The sequence below is a fragment of the Hylobates moloch genome, unplaced genomic scaffold (assembly GCF_009828535.3).
Source record: "Hylobates moloch isolate HMO894 unplaced genomic scaffold, HMol_V3 SCAFFOLD_18, whole genome shotgun sequence".
Classification (NCBI taxonomy): Eukaryota; Metazoa; Chordata; class Mammalia; order Primates; family Hylobatidae; genus Hylobates; species Hylobates moloch.
The window spans coordinates 12,428,753-12,447,959 of NW_026652293.1; the positions used below are offsets into that span (position 1 = coordinate 12,428,753).

Below are 19,207 nucleotides of genomic sequence, written 5' to 3' on the forward strand. Positions count from 1 at the left end.
TCGGGCAGGGCTCTGGGGAAGAGGAGAGCAGAGAATGGATGGGGAGATGTGAGGGTCTTGGGCCCTGGCATATTTACCCAGAGTCCACCTGTGTCTGCAGAAGTCCATGGCCCCTCCTGGTGGAGGCCACACTTCAGAGGATGGGTTGCTAGGACTGGGCTCCAAGATTGGTACAATAGAGCAGAGAGAAAGACAGAATCCCATGGTAGCCATTGGAGACTAGGGTTGGAGACTAGGGTTGGAGTCTTGGACCTGCCGCTAAAGATGTAGAGTTGTAAACTCTTGGATGAGTCACTTTCCCTCCCCAGGCCTCAGTTTTCTCATCTGTAGAGTGGGCTAAATATTTGCTAGGTGTCTGCCTGCTCTAAATACAATGAGGCTCTAACCAACAGAGATTCCCCTAAATTGCTTGTTCCAGGCCGAGGGTCACCTATACCTCTCCAGGCAGGTCCTTCTTGAGCCCCAGAGAGCAGAGTGAGACTGCAGCCCTGTCAGTCAGATGAGTCTCCTGGTCATATTCTCAAGGCCAGGAACTCAGAAACTGTCCTGGAAGCACTGAGAACGACCAGATGTGCAAGGTCCTCTGCAGCGCCTCTCCAGGCCGACGCAGGAATTCCATTTGATGCCGCTGACTCAGTGCCATTCCCTCCCAGAGAGGACCCTGAGCTGAGCTGCACTTGGGGGGCAGATGGGGAAAGGCCCCACTGGGAGAACCTGTCCTTGGGTGTGAGCCCAGCTGGTTGGCATTAAAGAGTTTAACCTGGGTCCTCGTAAGTGTAACCCTTGTCCCATCCCACCCCAACACCCCATCTTGGGACAGGCCTTGCTCTGTGCCCAGGAGTGGTGGAGAAAGATTCCCTTGGTTTCTAGTTTCTCCTGGGCAGGCTGAGGACTATTCAGGGAGGGGGTTGCCTGGTGTGTAAGGAATTTCAGAGCACATTCCAGGCCCACTGTACCCGGGAAGCTACCTGCCCTCCCAAATTCCTTTTCTGACCCATGTCTTAGAGGGCGAATCTTCCTTCTCTCTGCAAAAGTGGAATCTAAGAGGATCAGGTTGCCTGCTGCCTCCTACTTTCTGCCCCCCACTTCCACTCCTCCTGCCCTCTCCCCTTCCCCTTACCCCCACTCTCCTGGTGGGCTAACAGCTGTTGGCTTAGGAAAATCCCAGCCGAATGCTGGGGACAAGGACTGAGGGGTGGGGCCTGTGTTTCTCAGAAACTCAGAGACTGTTTCTACCAGGACAGAACTCAAGGCTCTTCTGTTTTATAGTTGGTTAACTGAAGTCAGAGAGGCTAGGTGACTTAAATAAGGCCACACAGCAAAATCTGGATTTTAAGCCCAGATTTTTTGACCCCAAGGTCAGTATGCTTTATGCCTTCTATTGTCTTTGCTTTACTCCCCAAGAAAGGTGACCCTGTGAACATGTTAGGCTTCCAACATGTGTTAGCTGTGAACGTATTAGGCTAGAAAGCTGCCTGTGGAAGTGGGTGGGACTTGGGTGTGAGGACACAGGTGTTTCAGGACATTCTGGTCCCTTGCCCTGCCAGGTTCTTGACTCTCTCCCATTCTGCAGCCGCCAGTCTCAGCCCACCTCTTTCCCCTGCATCAGATCCTGCCTTTGAGCCACTGGCATGGTGGTGTCCTCTGGGCTGGCTGAAAGCCCTCCTCCATCCTCCATGTCTGCATGCTGTTTTTGGGAGCTGGATGGTGCTCCCAGGAACAGGGAGAGGAGTCCAAGCTGCTCTGTCCTCCTGTGAGCCCCCAGCACCATGCCCAGTGGCTCTGAACTGGTGGAAGGGCAGGGTAGGAGAGGAGAGAGAAAGCTAGAAGCTATGCGCCCAGGCTGGCCATGCACAGTTCCTCTGAGAATGTTCTCCCTCCCACTGAGGGACAAGCTCCTCCTGGGGCTCAGGTAGGAGCTCCTCAAATTCTCAAGTCACTAGTTCTGGCCGCTCCCCTGGGGCTTTGGGTAACACTTGTCACCCCCACCCATCCTAGGGTTAGGAAGGCTATTCTGTTTGGCCACGCTCATCCTAAGACCTATTTGGAGACCCTCTGGGTTTGAGTCTTTTTTTCAGCAGAATGAGGCTTGATCCCCCATTATAGCACCTCGCACATTTGATGTCTCTTCTCACCCACCCACCCTACCCTGGGGGTTGGGGCAAAAAAGTGGCTCAGAGCTGCGCTCCAGAGCTCCTTGTAAACAAGGCTCCTCCCTCACTGTCCTCATCCTGCTCCAGCAGAGGGAGCAGGGGAGGGACCACGCTGCTGCAGCCATGCTCGTTTCTAACCCAGCAGGACTGGACATAACAGGAACAGGGTCTGAAGACAGTCAATCCGGGGCTGCAGTGGGTGCTGAGTCTGGGGAAGTCTCCACCTAGAGGGGCAGCTGGGCAGTGGCAGCTCCCTTGGAATGGCTCAGCCTCAGGACATCACCCCACCTAACCAGAGCCCTGGCTCTTGCTGGATGTCTACAGATGAGTGCCTGGAGTTGGTCTCAGCTACTACAGGGGGATGTGCAGGGAGAGGTGATGAGGGAGTGAGCAGGACTGTCTATGTGCCTCTGTCCTCATCCTGAGGCTTGGGTCTGAAGTTGGTGCTGCAGCGCTGGCAGGTGTGAGTGGGGCAGGAGGTGGGCAGCGGAGGAGGAGCATTGGAGAGTGGTCCTGAGCATCATTCAGATTCTTCTCCTGCCTCACTTTAGCCTCACTCTCACATCACCCTGTCCATTCTCTCCCTTGGAAGCCAACATCAGGAAGGCTGTGGGGCTGGCATAGTGCACTACAGCAGAGGCTGCTGTTCACGTTTCAAACAATGTGATGGTGTCCCTGGAGCAGTGCACTGTCATGGCCCAGGAGGGTTGGGTCATAGTAGTTATTAGCTGAATGCCTACACTTCACACCAGCTCTGTTCCTCACACCTGCCCGAGAAGAGCAGCAATTTCACAGCAAAGGGAGCTGAGATGTAGGGAGGTTAAGTGACCTTGCCAAGGTCGCAGGCAAACGCATGCTGGAGCCAGCATTCAAAACGAGATTAGTCTCACACTCAAGTGCTTGCTGTCTGCCCCCTCCCTGTGATTACACGTGCACTGTAACACCTGACATTGCCTAATGCCTTCCCCTTCTGTTAATGTCAACTGGAGCCTCGTAAAGACCCTGAGTAGCCAGGATGTGTACACTTTATCTCCATGAGACAGAGAAAGGACTGAGGTTTGGAGATGTTAAAAAGACTCGCCTAAACACCCTCAGCAAGCTAATAGAGGAGGATCTGAATCTAGATTATCTGTTCCCAGTGCAGTGAGAAGATGATCTCAGAATGAGTTCCCCGGGGGAACATTTTTTTAATCGGAATTTTCATTGAGATAATTAAAGACTAATACACAGTCGTCTTTAATAGCGAGCCCTTACACACTGTGCCCAGTTTCTCCCAAGGGCAACATTTGCAAAACTAGTACAAAATCAAAACCAAGATTGGACATCAATACAATCAATCTATGATCTTATTCAGATTTGCCCACAATTGCACCATGTGTATGTGAAACTCTAAACAACTTTAACCTATGTAGGTTCATGTATCCATCACCACAGTCAACATACTGAAAAGATCCCAAACCACAAGCATCCCTCTTGTATGCTTTTATTTATTTATTTGGAGACAAGGTCTCACTCTTTTGTCCAGGCTGGTCTCTTGGGGTGCCCAAAGACCTTTTGTCCAGGTCTCACTTTTGTCCAGCACACATGGAATGGGTGCGGTGGCTCACGCCTGTAATCTCAGGACTTGGAGAGGCTGAGGCAGGAGGATCCCTTGAGCCTGGGAGTTCGAAACAGCCTGGGCAATGTGGCAAGATCCCAGCTCTACTAAAAATACAAAAATTAGCCAGGCATGGTGGTGCACAACTATAGTCCCAGCAACTCAGGAGGCTGAGGTGGGAGAATTGCTTGAGCCCAGAAGGTTGAGGCTGCAGTGAGCCCTTGTGCAGTGAAGATTCGTGCAGTGCTAAACAGATCCTGTGGAGTGGGGGTGGGCAGAGTGGACGGAAAGGTTGAGAAACTGCAGACATTGCCTTGAGTGTCACAAATGAAAATGCAGCATCCCAGGCAGTATTGCCTGTTCAGGGGCAAGGAATGAAGTGGACATCAGCAGGTGGTCTTGCTGCCATGTGGGTGTCACTATCTCTCCTGGCAGGGGAGGAAACAGGCTTTTTGTTGCAGGTCACACAGCTCATGAGGGGTGGAACTAGATTCACCCCAGGCCTCTCTGATCTCTGTACAACGGGGGCCAGAGCTCTTCTGAGGAAGGCAGGCTTCCTTTTGTACCTGCACTGACTTTTTTCTCTTTTTGGAGGGAGAGCAGAGACCATGTCTGACACGGAAGAGGTGGTGGAAGAGTACGAGGAGGAGTGAGTATCTGGAGCATCCTGCCTGAGTGGGGTCCTCTCCCCCCGCTGCCCTGCTGACACCTGGTCCAGGAGCCTCCCAGCTGTCCTAGGATTCTGGGTAGAAGTAGCTGTGTGTGTTTTGGGCACCCCAAGGAGAGATATAGCCATTTCCTTTCCACTCCTATACCCCTGGGTGGTAGATCCCAGGCAGAGCACAGGCCGAGGGACTTTGAGAAGCACAGAGGTTCAGCTCCAGGGTCATCAGGGTCCTTGGCCAGTCTTGGCTAGGGGCCATGAATAGAGAAGCTGAGATGTTGGGTCTCCTGAAAGTGACTGAGGAAGGTTCAATGACTCTCCAGAGGCACAGAGCTGATTATGCCCCCCAAACCCCAGCTCAGAACCCAGTGTTATCACCCTATCTTGGATCCCTACTCTCTCCTGACAGTGCCCTGCCCACAGTCCTGTCCCAGAGGGAAACCAGGGGGTGGGACACAGCCAATCCGATAACTATGGAGGATAGTCGTCACCAGGGAGGAGACAGAGGTATAGGCATGGCTACTGCCCTCACAGAACTTACTCTCTTGTTGAGATGTTAAGACATAAACTGGGGGAAGAAATTAGCAAATGGGGCCCGGTGTGGAGGGCGGGCTGTTGGTAGTGCAGGAGTTCTGAGGAGAGGGAGATCGGGGCTGGAATAGTCAGGGGGCTGTGTGGAGAAGGCAGGTCCTACCTGTGTAGAATTTGGAGAGATAAGAGATTTGGGAGAGGGCAGGACTTTCTAGAAAGGGGTACAGCTTGGGCAAAGATGGAAAGAGTAAGTGAGCAGAACGCTGGTGAGACCAAGCTGGCTGGGGCGCAGGCTTGCGGAGGATGGTAGGAGGCAGCCCTGCATGAGAAGGGCAGGCCAGGCTAGTGGGTGTCATTGCAAGGTGGGCAGGGTAGCATGGACTCCACTAGGCAACAAGGGAGAAAAAGGGGGGGATTATCTTTGGGGAAAGGCCAGTGTGTGCAAGCCTGTGTGTGCATGTGTGTGCATGCATGCATGTGTGCATGTGTGTGCAGGCATGTGTGTTTGCATGGGCATGTGTGGGAGCTACTGACAGTGTTTCCTGTTGCTCTCAGGGAGCAGGAAGGTAAGCGTAAACGTGTGTACTCATTTGGATCAAAGACAGCCTGGTTCGAAACTGACCTACCTCTTCTCTCTTCTCTTGCCACCTGGACTTCTCTTCTGAGCAGAAGCAGCTGTTGAAGGTATGTACCTTAGGCAGGTAGAGAGCCAGAAGGGCAGCCTCAGCAATGTGGAAATCCTGGGAGCCCTGGGAAAGCAGCTCATCTCTCCCTGCTCCTCACTCTCAGCTGAGCAAGATCCTCCAACAACAGTGCCTTCTAAAATGGGAATCAGTCCTACCTGGGTTGCTCGGGTCTTAAGGCGAACGATTTAAACCTGTCTCTTCTGTCCGCCATTTGCTTCAAACATAATGACCACTTTTCCCAATTATTTTTGCTTCTTTTCCCTTTTATCATGGGAAATTTTAAATGCATATAAAGGTAGCAATAATAATAATAATGCTGCCCCTGCCCAATGTACCCATTACCAGCTTCAACAATCATCATCTTAGGGCCAAGCATTACCAGCTTCAACAATCATCATCTTAGGGCCAATCTTCTTTCCTCTATACTTCGCCTTCCACCAGTTACTTTGGAGCAGACATCCAAAATTGTTCCCAGGCACCATGTCATTTCATGCTTCAAGATTTCACTACACTGTATCTCTAAGAGAGAAGCACCTACTTAAAAACCATAACCACAATGCCATGATACGCCCCAAAAGATTCCATTTAGTAATTCCTCAAATGCAATTGTGAATATGAAATTGCTCAGTGATCTGAGACGTCTTATCTCGGCATGAAGCTTTGTCATGATTCTGAGCTTGCAGAGGCCCCTCTTGCTGCTCCTATTCTGATCGGTTAACCCATTGCCCTCCTCAGCTGTGGGTCCCACATCTCCCTGAAAGAATGCCCTCACTTTCCCTTCTTCCTGAGAGCTTGGCACATGGGAATGGTTCAGAGGCTTCGCTCCAGTCCTCCCCCTGCACCCCAGGCAGGTGGACCCTGCCTTTTAGTGGCTCAGGTATCACTTCAGCATGTGGCGTGTAGATATTAGGAGAATGGTCTCTATGAAGGTCCGAGGGGGGAGCCCAGGTGGCCCCACCCTTGCTCCCCAAGGCTCCTAGGGAAAATGGGGACCCTCCTGCACATTTAAGGCTATTCCAGGGTTGTCTGGCCAAAGAGGAGACAGAAGAGAAATTCATGGGAGAAACTGAAAGAGGCCACAGGCGTCTTTTTTGGTTTTTAAGGAACACCAGATACTTTGGAAGCTATCAGTAATATATTTTTGAATCAAAAATCTAACCGGCTCCAAATTCTGCTGTGTTCCCTGAACAGACTCTTGATATGATAGCCCTTCCTTTGTTTTGGAGGATTTTCCACTTCCTTGTAACAGGTTTGGGGTGGTGGAGTTTGAGACATAGATCTCTGGATTTGGGACCAATCTGCCTGCCACACACAGTAGAATTTGGCTGTGAGTTAACAGAGTCATTCTCCACTGTGCCGGGGCCTGAGCCATGTAGCATCTGCCTTGCTTGCCATGAATAGATGAGACCCGCCTCCCACACAGTTGAGGATCTGGCTGCAAATGATCAAGAGAGAGCAACGTCCAGATGGGTGTCCACTAAGCCTGCAGGATATAATGCCAGGTGTCCTTCTTCCAAGAGAGGAATGGTTCCACTTGCTGGAACTGTTTTTTTGGGCAGATATTTGTACATAGAGCAACTGTTATAGTTGCAGCCTCTTTCCTTAGGTTTATAATGCTGGACCCTTCTTAGATGGGGCAGCATCCTCCCAACAGGCCGGGCAAATCTCCCCTGGGGCCAGGCTCTCCAGTGAGGCTTTCTAAAGTGTGACTCCTGGAAACTGGACATGGTTTGCAAGATACCCAAGAGCCTCGTTCAGAGCAGGAACATGGGCAAGCTCGTTGAGGGCAGGAAATTTGATGGGAGTGAATTGTCCCCCACTCTCTGCTCTTTAGGGGCCTCTGTCTTAGTAAGAAGGAAGCCGAGGCTCTGTCATCGAGAGGCAGTGCAGTTACCACAGATCGCATGCTCCTCTTGTGCCAGGCACCTGCTGGGCGCTCTATGCACGCTAGGTCATTCAGTCCTCACCACGGCTGAGAAGTGAGTAGAATGATTCCCATTTTACTGATGAGGGACCTGAGGCTCAGGGAAGTAACTGAGAGTTGCCCCTGTTGCTGGAAAGTAGTGGCTCAGGAACTGGAACGCCGGCCTAACTCCAAAGCTCACACTCTTAAAACCACTGCGCTGGGCGGCTGCTCCTGCCCCGGGCTCTCTGCTCCCAGACTAACCTGTCTCGCTTTTCCCCTCCGCTGCGGCCACTCCCTGAACCTCAGAAGAGGAGGACTGGAGAGAGGACGAAGACGGTAGTACAGCCTTTCCTTCTGTGGTGCTTTCTGCTGCCTGCTGTCCCGAGTGCAGCCTCCTTGTCCAGGGGCCCTGCTCTGGGGGCTGGGGGGTGTGAGTAGGGGGCAGGGATGGAGTGGGTCAGTTGTTTCCTCCCCTGCCTCCCAGGGGCCAGGATCACAGTTCCAAGCTGCTCATCATGCCTGAACTTCAGGGCCACTGGCTCCTCTTCCTGGTTCCTGGATCCTTCCCCTGGGTTGGGCGGTGGGAGGGACCCAGGCTAGCTGGTCTCCCAAGCTGCTCCAAATGTGGCCGTAGAGGGGACCCGGCATCTGGAAGACAGCAGCGCCACCCTGCCCCCGTGCACATCCTAGTGTTCCGTGCTGGGCCCTCTTTAGGAGCTGGACAGCACCAGGCAGGGTGGCCAGGTGTTGGTTGGGGGGTCTGGGGACAGAGTCCTCTGGAGAGCAGCCAGGGAGACTGGAAATAGCCAGAGCAGGAAGGACATGACGTCAGCCTTCAGATGTGTCCTGCTGATGGGGAGCACAGGACCAAGGCAAGGGAGTGAGATCAGGGCTTAATTTTAGAAAGTGCATTCTGACAGCTATATCTCAAGATGCAGTAGATGGGTTGGGGAGGCAGTAAGCTTCCCATCCTTGGGATGTTGCATGGCCACTGGGTGGGGTGGGGTATATTGTACAGAGAAATGACACGTCAGATGAGGTGGCAGAGGTGTGAACAAGATGGCCTAAAGGTGGACCCCACAATTGCATGTCCTTCCTCGCTAGCCCTCTGCTTTCACACCTTCTAGAAGGATCATTTTGAGGTAAGACTCCTGCAGGGATCAAATAAAAGGCATCTCCAGGCTTCAGAGAGGACTCAGACCTGGGAAGGGAGGACAGAGGGAATGAAGGCCAACCCTTCTCCCACGATGGTGTCTTCCTCCTGCCTGAGGCTTTTTCTTCTCCCTCTGCCAAGAGGCACCCACTTCCCAGTGCATTGGTGAACAGGCATCACAGAACACTTCCTAAAGGCACAGCCCAGGCCAGGCGGCATCCTGTCTCCCTTATCTGTTTGTCTGTCTGTCTACTCCAAGTGCCTGATAGAGATGGGGGCCACATCCTGCCAAACAAATGGATGAAAACAGAAAAATCCTGCCCACTTTCTGGATAGTGTGAAGATCCAGATGTTGGGTGTGCCATCCAGCCACACAGTCGTACTCTTTTGGTTTCTTTGAGATGTGGATCGAGGGTGTCTAGAGTCACTAGGTTCAGGACAGGAGTTTCCAGACACCTCAGCTTAAGCAGGGCATGTTCTGTGGTGCCAGACATGGGGTGGAACTTCTGGGCTGGAAAGTTGGGGAGTGAGGTAGAGTCCCATCATCAGGGAGGTCGCCGGGATGAGTGGGGCTAGGCTGAGTGGCGGGAGGTAGCCGACAGTCAAAACCAAGAATGCAGCCTCCAGCACGTTGGCTGCCCCCAAATTCATCTGCACCTAGACGTCTTGACCCCCATCCCCACTCCTCGCTGCCCATTCTCTGCTCTGAGTTCTGCCTGATAGCATGAGTGGGGCCTGCTTCTTCACTGTGTCTGCTTCACTTCTCCAGAGCAGGAGGAGGCAGCAGAAGAGGATGCTGAAGCAGAGGCTGAGACTGAGGAGACCAGAGCAGAAGGTAAGTCTCTGGATGAGGGTGCAGGGGCCTCAGGGGGTGTTGAGAGCTCCTGGAGCCATTCCTGAGGCAGTAAGAAACCCCCCGGAACAGGCTTTCCCATGTGCACCTGATTCTCCTATCGGCTAAGATTCAACCATTGATTGCCCGATCAACAAACGTTGACCCAGCACTTCTCTTGTGTCAGGCAGAGTCCTGGGTTCAGGGGAATGCGTGTGTGAGAGACAGCTCTATGACCCCAAAAACCAGCAGAGTGCATCTAGGCTAGGACTTATCTGTGGGGGAGGCTCTTGGTGGCGGGGTTGGGGGGACTTGAGCTCAGAACAAGGACCTTGATTGATTTCTCGTGTTTCATTTAGAAGATGGAGAAGAAGAGGAAGTGAAGGAGGCTGAAGGTAAGGATGTCAGGAGAGAGGTACAAGGGAGGAGGCAAAGGAACCCCTCACAGCAGCTTTGGAGGAGAATGCCCACAGTACTCTTTCCAGGGAAGTGGATGTGCACTGAGAGGGTTTGGGAGAGGAGAGGACAGAACTTGGTGGCACTTCCAAAGTTTTAGATGTTGAGCTTTCAACTTTGCCCCTTCTCCTCCCAGAGAAGCTGCATTGGTGGCACCCAGTGGGAGAGGGGACCATTGTCCAGCCCCCTGGTCTGAACAGAGAAATGAGACCCAGAAGTCATATCTACACATGAAGCTCCTAGAGCTTAGGTGAAATCACTTGTAGGATGTGGTGTCCATAGGATGAAATCCCAATGCATAGATGGTCATGGTGGGTCATTGCTGCAGTCATCGTCATGCTGCAGCCTTCACCAGGGTTACAGGTGGTCCCAGTCACTTCTCCAAAGGGGAGGGGACAACGAGTTGGGGCTTGGAATCATATCGTCAGCTTCTGCCCTGTGGCCACCAGGAAGTCCAGGGGGTAACAAAGGAGGCAAAGACCTGGGAGGGGATTCTAGGGCCAGGACCCCTGGGGACCTTTCCAAAGCCCTCCTCACTGTGAAGCCCAAGAGAAGCAAAATTGCTTTTCCCAGAACTGGTGAGTGAGAGAAGGCTTTGTGTGAAGTTCCACACTGCGTGAGTGTGTGCCCTGCAGAACTCTATGGGAGAGGGAGTGTGGTATCTGCAGCCCCTGCTGCCTTCATTCTCCTGGATGCTCCTGGAATCAGGGCTCCCCAGTGCCGGGAGGCACTCACTATGCAGATGGGGAAATGGAAATCCACAGGGGTCTAGCTCATCGAGGGTGGAGTTGGGACCACATCTGGGGCCCTCTGACCCATGGCTGTGTGCTTCTGTCTCCTCCAGATGGCCCAATGGAAGAGTCCAAACCAAAGCCCAGGTGAGTGGTGATGCACCTGGGTAGAGCCGGGAACAGAGGCTCAGGGAGAGAGGATGATGATGGAACAGGGGTGCAGTATAGGGAGTGGACACGGGCTGGGGGTTTGGTGGGCACAGACCACCACAGTACAGTTGTACAAGTTGTGTACTGCACAAATGTCTCTTCCTAAAGAAGTGAGTGAGGGCTGAATTCCACCCAACACTCCATCACCAATCATGCACCCTGGCAGAGACGGGGCTATGTTATTCTAGAGGAAGGGCCCTGAACAGACACTCTCCTCTCTCACAGTACAGCCAGAACACCCTCCTCCATGGCCAAGGTGGGACCTTGGGATAAAGGGAATCAAATTGTGGGGAGCCAAATAATGAAACCGTGCCAGCATAGGCACGGCGGCTTCAGAGAGCTGAGAGAGGGCAGGGCGGCTTGGTGCCACACACGTGAAGCCCACCTGGAGGTGGTGTGTGCTGGGGGTGCTGGGGGATAGGGAGCATTTCCCTTTTTATGATGCCAACCCTGCCAGCAGAGGTTGACCCATGGTGCCTCTGCTCACTCACAGGCTCTTCCCATTTCAGTGGGGCCTTCTGAAACCAGCCCAAGACATCCCAGATCCATTTATTTGCCCAGTGCCTTTCCCCTTCCTGGCCTCTTGTGCACTGCAGTATTTCATTTCAGCTCCACACACCTGAGGGCAGATGGGGACACGAAGAATCAGAGAACCCCCTGGGTTTCAGTATGTGTTGGGACCCGGACCAAACTGCAAGACTCCCAGGTTCATGGCGAGTTTCTGCAGGGTCTACCAGAGGATTTGGAGTCCAACAAGCATGCCATCTTGTCACAACTTCTTTGATTCCAAGTTGTGTGGCTTTGAGCAAGTCATTCTACCTCCCTGAGCCTCAGTTCTCCTAAGTGAGATTAACGGTACCTACTTCATGAGCATATCATGAGCATGAAGTGAAATAGCATATGTGAAAGAGCTTTGTGTATTCCCAGGTGCTGAGCAAGGCTGAGGACTGCCATTGTTGACGTCAGTGTTACTACCATTGCTGTGGTTGGTCAGGGCAGTGCTGGAAGATTCTCTAGGAAGGAGCAGGGCCCTGCCGGTCCTGGACACCCTCAGTCCCTGGGTCCAGAATGGGGCTGATCCTCACTGACTATTCCTCTCTCCAACAGGTCGTTCATGCCCAACTTGGTGCCTCCCAAGATCCCCGATGGAGAGAGAGTGGACTTTGACGTAAGCGGTGGCTGTGGGTTGAGCAGGCCTGGGCTGGGGATAGTCCTAAGGGCCCTCAGTGACGGAGATTTTGTGACCTTGGGCTGGGGTAGAGCACAGGTGGGATGGCGTGAAGCAACAGCCAGGCTGGGTGCCCATCCATGAGCGTGGTCCTGGGTTCAGGCCATAGTTACCCCTTCCGTGGCCAGGCGCCAGGCCCTGCCAGAGGTCTTTTGCACTGCATTGGGGGGGTGTCTAGCCCGCCCATCTCTCCCCTGGACTCTTTGGAGTGGCAGCCTCTGAGACGCAGCGGTCCACCCACAGGACATCCACCGGAAGCGCATGGAGAAGGACCTGAATGAGTTGCAGGCGCTGATCGAGGCTCACTTTGAGAACAGGAAGAAGGAGGAGGAGGAGCTCGTTTCTCTCAAAGACAGGATCGTAGGTGTCCAGTCTGCCCACCTAACGTTCTCTGATGGCCCAGTCTGTCCTCCATCCCTTTTGTGAGGCCCAACCTCCTCCAGACAGCCTTCCCCGGCGCCTCAAACCCAGCTAGGTGTGAGCTCTCCTTCAGAGGCCCTCCAGCACTCTGCACAGCTCCTGCAGCCCTGACTGGTTTCTTGGGTCCCTGCCTTCCCTCCCCATTCGACTGGATGCTCCTTGACTGCCAGAGCTGAGTCTGATCTGTTTCAGGCCTCCCCCAGGGCCTAATTCAGGCCTGGGCTGTGGACTGATTGTTCACAGGCCTGCTGCACCACCCCTGCCCTTGACTTCTCTTCCCCCACAGATGAAGGGGAGTGTCACCTGCAATATCCCACATCCTTCTCCTGCAGAGCGTGGAGGCTGCTTTGATTGCTTTTGTTTCTCCCCATCAAACTTGCCTTCCCACAGACATGCTGCTCTGGCTGGAGCAATGACTTGGCCATCTATCCAAGCATATGGCACAGAGCAGCTGCCAGGGCAGGGTGGGATGGAGGTGGGGCAGAGCTCAGGAGGAGCCTGCCTGATGTTTCCCAATTGTGGAGGGCAGTCTCACCATGAGGAGTGTTGGAGGTGGGTCACTGCAGGTACCCTGGTGTGCACGTCCATGGAGCTGGTTGAAAGTGGAGGCCCTTGGAGGCCGGGCACCACTGCTTCAAGACTCTGGAAGGAACCCCTCCCTAGGAATTCCCTTGCCACCCCATGCAGGTTTCTGTACCTGCAATGTCACCTTCTCCCTATGCACACCTGGGTGGGCTTTGCCTCTTCTCCTTAGGAGAGACGTCGGGCAGAGCGGGCCGAGCAGCAGCGCATCCGGAATGAGCGGGAGAAGGAGCGGCAGAACCGCCTAGCTGTGAGTGACCCCCAGCCCAGGCCCATGGAGTCCCCCCATGCTCCCAGCTCCTGCTGGGCCCCTAGGCCCCTCTCTATTCATCAACATGAATGAAATCAGTCAAGAGACAATATTGATCGGGTGCGGTGGCTCACGCCTGTAATCCCAGCACTTTGGGAGGCCAAGGCAGGCACATCACTTGAGGTTGGGAGTTCGAGACTGGCCTGACCAACATGGAGAAACCCTGTCTCTATGAAAAATACAAAATTAGCCGGGCGTGGTGGTGCACGCCAGTAATCCCAGCTACTCTGGAGGCTGAGGCAGGAGAATCGCTTGAACACGGGATGCGGAGGTTGCGGTGAGCCGAGGTCACGCCATTGCACTCTAGCCTGGGCAACAAGAGTGAAACTCCATCTCAAAAAAAAAAAAAAGAGACAATATCAATATCAACCTAGGAAGTGCTGGGCATTGTCTTGGCTCTGATAATACATCAGCAAGCAAGAGAGAAACACCTGCATCCTTATGAACGTGTTATTTTATAAGACTCTCCAGCCCTCATCCCTTCCCCAGTGCAGACTTCGCGAGAACTGAAGGCCCCGTAGCTCTCTTCCTGTGCAGCTGCTGAAGGCATTTCCAGAGCAACATGTCTTCCAGGGGCACTCCCAGCTTGAGGGGATGATGAGATCTCACATTTGGGAATCAGGACCTCATTCATTCACGCAGTCATTTCTCAGTCAGTGGACTCCTGTGGGCCAGCTCTGTGCTGGGAGCTACCCTCTCAGAAAGCTTCTTGCCCAGCGGAGAGAAAACTGAACTCACCCATAAATACCACAAGCTTCAGCCCAGAATCAGGGTTTCCAATCCTTTCCCCTAATTTGCTCTCTTCCTCCTTGCTGTAAATCAGGAAGAGAGGGCTCGACGAGAGGAGGAGGAGAATAGGAGGAAGGCTGAGGATGAGGCCCGGAAGAAGAAGGCTTTGTCCAACATGATGCATTTTGGGGGTTACATCCAGAAGGTAGGTGGGGAGCAGCAGGGGTCACCAGGAGATCCTGGTATAGCCCTGAGGAATGAGGTGTCCACTGCAGCAGGTAGACTTTAGGTCAGATCCCAGGAAGAGATTCCCAGCTGCTGTGGGTGGAAGACTGAGGTCTCCTCATGCCCAGCCCCTGAGCTGGTTTTCAGCCTGACCATGGCTTGCACTAGGAGGGGCCTGCTGGGGTAGGGGGCTACAGGCAGAGCCTGGGGCACCAAAGGTGCTCCCCGTGCCTGGCCCCAGGAGTGCTCCCCCAAGGAGGCTGGGTGCAGCTGGAAGAGCCTTGCGCCTAGAGTCAGAGCTCTAGTTGGAGACCTAGCTCTGCCACATACAGTTGTGTGACCTTTTGCAACCTCTGAGCCTCGGTTTCCTCAACTGGCACTCATATTGCCTGCCTTGATGCTTTGAGAAGCTCAAATGAACTACCATGGAAAGTGTCTATGTGCCACACAGATGTGAGGTCGTTTGTTCCTGGAAACTCACTCTCGATCCCTAACTTTTGTGCCCCATTCCTCCTAGATCCTCCATTCTCAAGGGAGGAGGGATATGTGAAATAGATTTTCTCTAGGTAGTGAAGGAATCAAAACATTTTCTTAGATTTCCAGCTTAGTCCCTAGCTCAGAACTAGGCCACCCCCTGCCTCTGCCCCCATGGTGACCACACCAGCCAAGACTTTGGCATCAAAGTCTTCATGCTATCAAGCAGCCCCTGCTGTAACCCCCAGACCCACGTCCTAGTAAACCCAGCTGACTACAGCGAGTGTCTGAATCTTCTCTTCCATGTCTCTCCTTGCCTTTGTCTTCCCGCCTTCTCCGTCTCTGTTGCGGTATTGGTCTTTTTCTCTGGGCCTCTCTCTCATGGTTTCCCGGTTTAGCAGGCCCAGGTGGGTACCAAAAACCTCAAGCCTTCTTCCTCCCCCTAGTTTTGGGGAGCTCCCTGGGAGGGGAAGGCACCTTGCTAGAGGGGAGGAGTGAAGAGATTGGGCTGGCTGGGGAGGGGGGAAGCTGGCGAGAGGTGGAAGAGATTAGTTAGGCAAAGAAGGAAGAGACTGACGTGATCCTCCTTGCCCCTGCCTCAGTTTCCCCAGGGAATACATGTAGTTGGTAGTGTGGGGTGTGGCAGGAAGAAGAGCATAAGAACCTGGCCCTCCTGCAGGCCTTGCTCCACCCCCAGAGGGTTTGGGGAGGGTTAGGGGACAGGGAGGGTGCAATCTGGCCAGTTGTCTCTGCTTCCCACACCCTTCAGACAGAGCGGAAAAGTGGGAAGAGGCAGACCGAGCGGGAAAAGAAGAAGAAGATTCTGGCCGAGAGGAGGAAGGTGCTGGCCATCGACCACCTGAATGAAGATCAGCTGAGGTGGGGGCTGGGAGGAGTGGTCCTGGGGCACTGCCCAGGGAGGGATCGGGCCGAGGGCACTTCTTTCTGCGAGCCACCAGAGGGCGTGACTGCCTCACATATTTTCCCATGGCAAGTTTGGTGGGACCAGAGCTGGGCACCAGCAGGTCGGGCCAACTCCTTTCTGGGCTTTGCTGATGGGGAAGGAGAACTGAGCAGGTGCCCCACCCCTCTGAGCTCCATCTACCCACCTGCACACGGGTGTCAGGACAGGGGATTGAACTAGATGCTCTCCTGCGCCAGAAGGGCTTCTCCTGCTCCCCGCTTGTTCTTGGAACTTTGCCCTGGCAGCCCCTGGTGTCCGTTCCTGAGCACTGGGTGCTGCCGTCTGGTCCCCAGGCTGGGTCAGGCCCAGGGGGTGGGCTGGGGTACCCTTGGCAGGCCTGGAGGTGGGAAGGAGGGCTGGGACCCTGGAGGCTGGGCCGGGACCAGGACGGAGGCCCAGGAGGGCCCTTCCCTGGACCTCCCCATTCCCACCTTTGCCTGTGCAGGGAGAAGGCCAAGGAGCTGTGGCAGAGCATCTATAACTTGGAGGCAGAGAAGTTCGACCTGCAGGAGAAGTTCAAGCAGCAGAAATATGAGGTGGGCCGCCATGCTGTCCCCACCCAGCATCTCATCTCACGCTCCTCCTGGTTCACTGGGTCCTGTAATACTGCTGCAGGTCCCTGGGTCCCTGTCCCTATTCCCCACCAGCCCCCTTCAGCTCCTGCATCTGCCCCTGCTGCCTGGCCTTCAGCAGTGTTCCACGTCCACCGCATTGACGACTGCTTGCTGGAAGTGTCTGAGAGCTCGCTGGGGCTGAGCAGAGACACTTTCCTGGGGTTCCAACCCTGGGGGTCTCCAACACCTCGAGGCAGCAGCTCAGTGATCTGAGCTGGATACAAGGACCAGGATGCACCAAGCCAGGACCCCCAGTGGAAGGGGAGGGCTGCCAACAGAGAGAGGCTTCTCCCCACATATACCCAAGGCCCTGGTGTGGGCACAGTTAGGCTGAGCCTCAAGCCCATAGTCTTTTGGGGTCCTATGTGCACTAATGAGGGTCTTAGGCAAACAGACACCAGGCAAGGGTATGCCTCAGAGGACACTGATGCTGCATACCTGAGCTCAGACCTGGGCGCCAGTCCTTCCCTACCCACCACCCCCCAGCCCCGGTCTTTGCTAACTAAGGGAAGAATTCAGCTTCCCCTGGAGGGTCTCCTCTGCTGCTCCTACCAAACCCCTCCTCCCTGGGCAAGAAGCCCCTCCCTGGGCAGGCTCAGGCCGCAGTGGCTACAGGGCACTCCCACCTCCCAATACGGAGAGAGGCTATATTTCCTGGTGACAATGGCATGGACTTTGGAGCCATAATGTCTGGGTTGAATTTCTACCTGTGCCCCTCACTGGCTGTGTGACGTTGGGTGAGTTAGTCCACTGTTCCTTGCCTCCATTTCCACAGGTAACACTACAATCTACTTCAGAGGGCGATTGGGAGGGTTACAGAGATAATACTAATTGTTATTATTGCTATAGTGTTCCAACCACTGTTCCAAGAATGTCCCATGTATTAACTTACTATGGCCTCATAGCAGCCCTATGGGTTCACATCTGGGAAGGGGCTCAGGACAGAGCCTGGCACCCACTAAATGCTCAGCAGGTGTCAGCCGTTGTTATGGCCTCTCTAGTCCTGTGCCTTCCACGTTTTTCTTTTTTTTTTTTTTTGGTTCCACACTGAACTCTGCAGTGGCCAACAGGACACAGATTTGCCAAACTTTGGGGCAGCGCCCTGCAGGGGTGGTGCATGGGGATGCTACTCCTCAAAGGGCACAGCTTCCGGGATGGTGGGCAGCTGGGCAGGGGTGCCCCAGAGGGGTCTGGGGCTGGGAGGGCTCCATGACACAGCCTCCAGCTTTGTGCCCAGCTCTCAGAGGCCCTCCTTATGGACTCTCATATCCTGAACCTACTATGGCCCTGGTACCCCACAGTGAGAGGCCCATGAGGCATCCCGGAAGCTTCTCCTTGGCTTCTGCCTGTGGCACACAGGCCCCTCCTGACCCTTAACTATCCTAACCCCTCCTACTCTTCGATGCTCCTCCTTGTCCTCCTGCACCGCTGCACTCAGCCCCCTTCTCCCCATCCCCAGGCCACCTGGGACCTGAGCCAATCAGCTCCAGTGTTGCTCTTTGTCCTTCTCACTTTTCTTGCAGATCAATGTTCTCCGAAACAGGATCAATGATAACCAGAAAGTGTAAGTGTCTGAGGTCATTCTCGCCTAGCCCACCCCCTGCCCCCTCCTTCCCTCCCTTCCAGCTATCCCATTCCTCCTTGGAGGGCCCCAGGCTCCCAGCCCTTCCTCCTCTGCTTCAGCCCACAGGTTTCCTTCTCTGGCTTCTCCGGGGCCTCGTGCTTCTCTCCCTGTGGCCTCTGCTTGCTGATGGGGGTGAAATGTGGTGTGGAGAAGCTTCCCTCCAGCCTCAGGCTGCTGCCCTATTCTGCCCCTGGAGGCAGCTCCAGCCTGCTGCTCTCACCTTTGGCACGCCAGTCCTACCCCAGCCCCATGGTGACCTACTACCCTGCCTGTGTCTCCATGTCACTGCGTCCTGCTTCCCCTGCAGCTCCAAGACCCGCGGGAAGGCCAAAGTCACCGGGCGCTGGAAATAGAGACCGGCCTCCTTCACCAAAGATCTGCTCCTCATCCGCACCTGTCTCTGGCCTGCACTCCCCCAGTTCCCGGGCCCTCCTGGGCACCCCAGGCAGCTCCTGTTTGGAAATAGGGAGCTGGCCTAGGTGGGAGCCACCACTCCTGCCTGCCCGCACACCCACTCCACACCAGTAATAAAAAGCCACCACACACTGACTGGCATTTCTGTCATGTCCCCTTCAGAGAGAGAGAAACTGAGGTGAGACCCTGGTCTCACAGGCCCCCGGTGTCTGCCAAGCTCCAAGGAGCTTTCCCCTGTCTGGTCTCCCTGCTTGCCTCTAGCTGGGGAGAGGGTGGAGGGCCCAGGGTGCGGCCCTGGAGGCAGGAGCAGTGGAAAGGGCTTCTGATCATAGCTCCTTGGAGTCACCAAAACAGCACATGGGAAAAGTGCTGTTGAGGGGGACAGAGTGTTCCCTGCGTGAGTCACTCACTGGAGAACAATGCAGGCCTCTTTGGATGGTTCCCGTTCTCTTTCTCCTCCTAGCCAGGGCCCTAGGAACCAGGCGTCTGAGGGACAGGGAGCTCTTGAGGAAGGAAGAAAGGCCAGTTTTATTGGGCAGCTATTCAGGCCTGAGTTGTTGAGAGGTGTGGATTAGTCTGGGTGCCTCAGTTTCCCCCTCCCATGATCTGCACATCCTCAAGGGCTTAAACCACAGGGTCCTGAGCTGAAGAGGACAGCTTGGTGGCATGGATTTCAGTTGGCAGAAAGACAAGGAAACGATGAG

The 19,207-nt window shown here is 54.4% G+C and overlaps 1 protein-coding gene across 3 annotated transcripts; it reads left to right on the forward strand.

Annotated features, from left to right (window-relative positions):
• Positions 1–7,843: 7,843 nt before the first annotated feature.
• Positions 7,844–18,638, forward strand: TNNT2 (troponin T2, cardiac type). 3 transcript variants are annotated; one of them, XM_032136537.2, is made up of 12 exons: positions 7,844–7,873; positions 9,460–9,525; positions 9,882–9,917; positions 10,823–10,856; positions 12,027–12,087; positions 12,391–12,507; positions 13,322–13,399; positions 14,283–14,393; positions 15,657–15,766; positions 16,297–16,387; positions 17,989–18,029; positions 18,397–18,638. In XM_032136537.2, the coding sequence occupies exons 4-12, from the start codon at positions 10,831–10,833 to the stop codon at positions 18,440–18,442; spliced, it is 681 nt and encodes a 226-aa protein (XP_031992428.2). In that variant the 5' UTR covers positions 7,844–7,873; positions 9,460–9,525; positions 9,882–9,917; positions 10,823–10,830; the 3' UTR covers positions 18,443–18,638. The 3 variants fall into 3 exon arrangements, with proteins under 3 accessions (XP_031992428.2, XP_058286526.1, XP_058286525.1); XM_058430543.1 differs by having other exon boundaries at positions 7,848–7,873; positions 9,885–9,917; positions 18,397–18,623; XM_058430542.1 differs by lacking the exon at positions 7,844–7,873 and adding an exon at positions 7,934–7,967 and having other exon boundaries at positions 18,397–18,623.
• The last annotated feature ends 569 nt before the right edge of the window (positions 18,639–19,207 follow it).

Excerpts from the sequence above, each read along its gene's own strand:
- TNNT2 (XM_032136537.2), top strand. The coding sequence starts at position 10,831 with ATGGAAGAGTCCAAACCAAAGCCCAG. Across the intron at positions 12,508-13,321 it reads TTTCTCTCAAAGACAGGATC|GAGAGACGTCGGGCAGAGCG; the intron begins GTAGGTGTCCAG and ends TCTTCTCCTTAG. Across the intron at positions 15,767-16,296 it reads CTGAATGAAGATCAGCTGAG|GGAGAAGGCCAAGGAGCTGT; the intron begins GTGGGGGCTGGG and ends TTGCCTGTGCAG.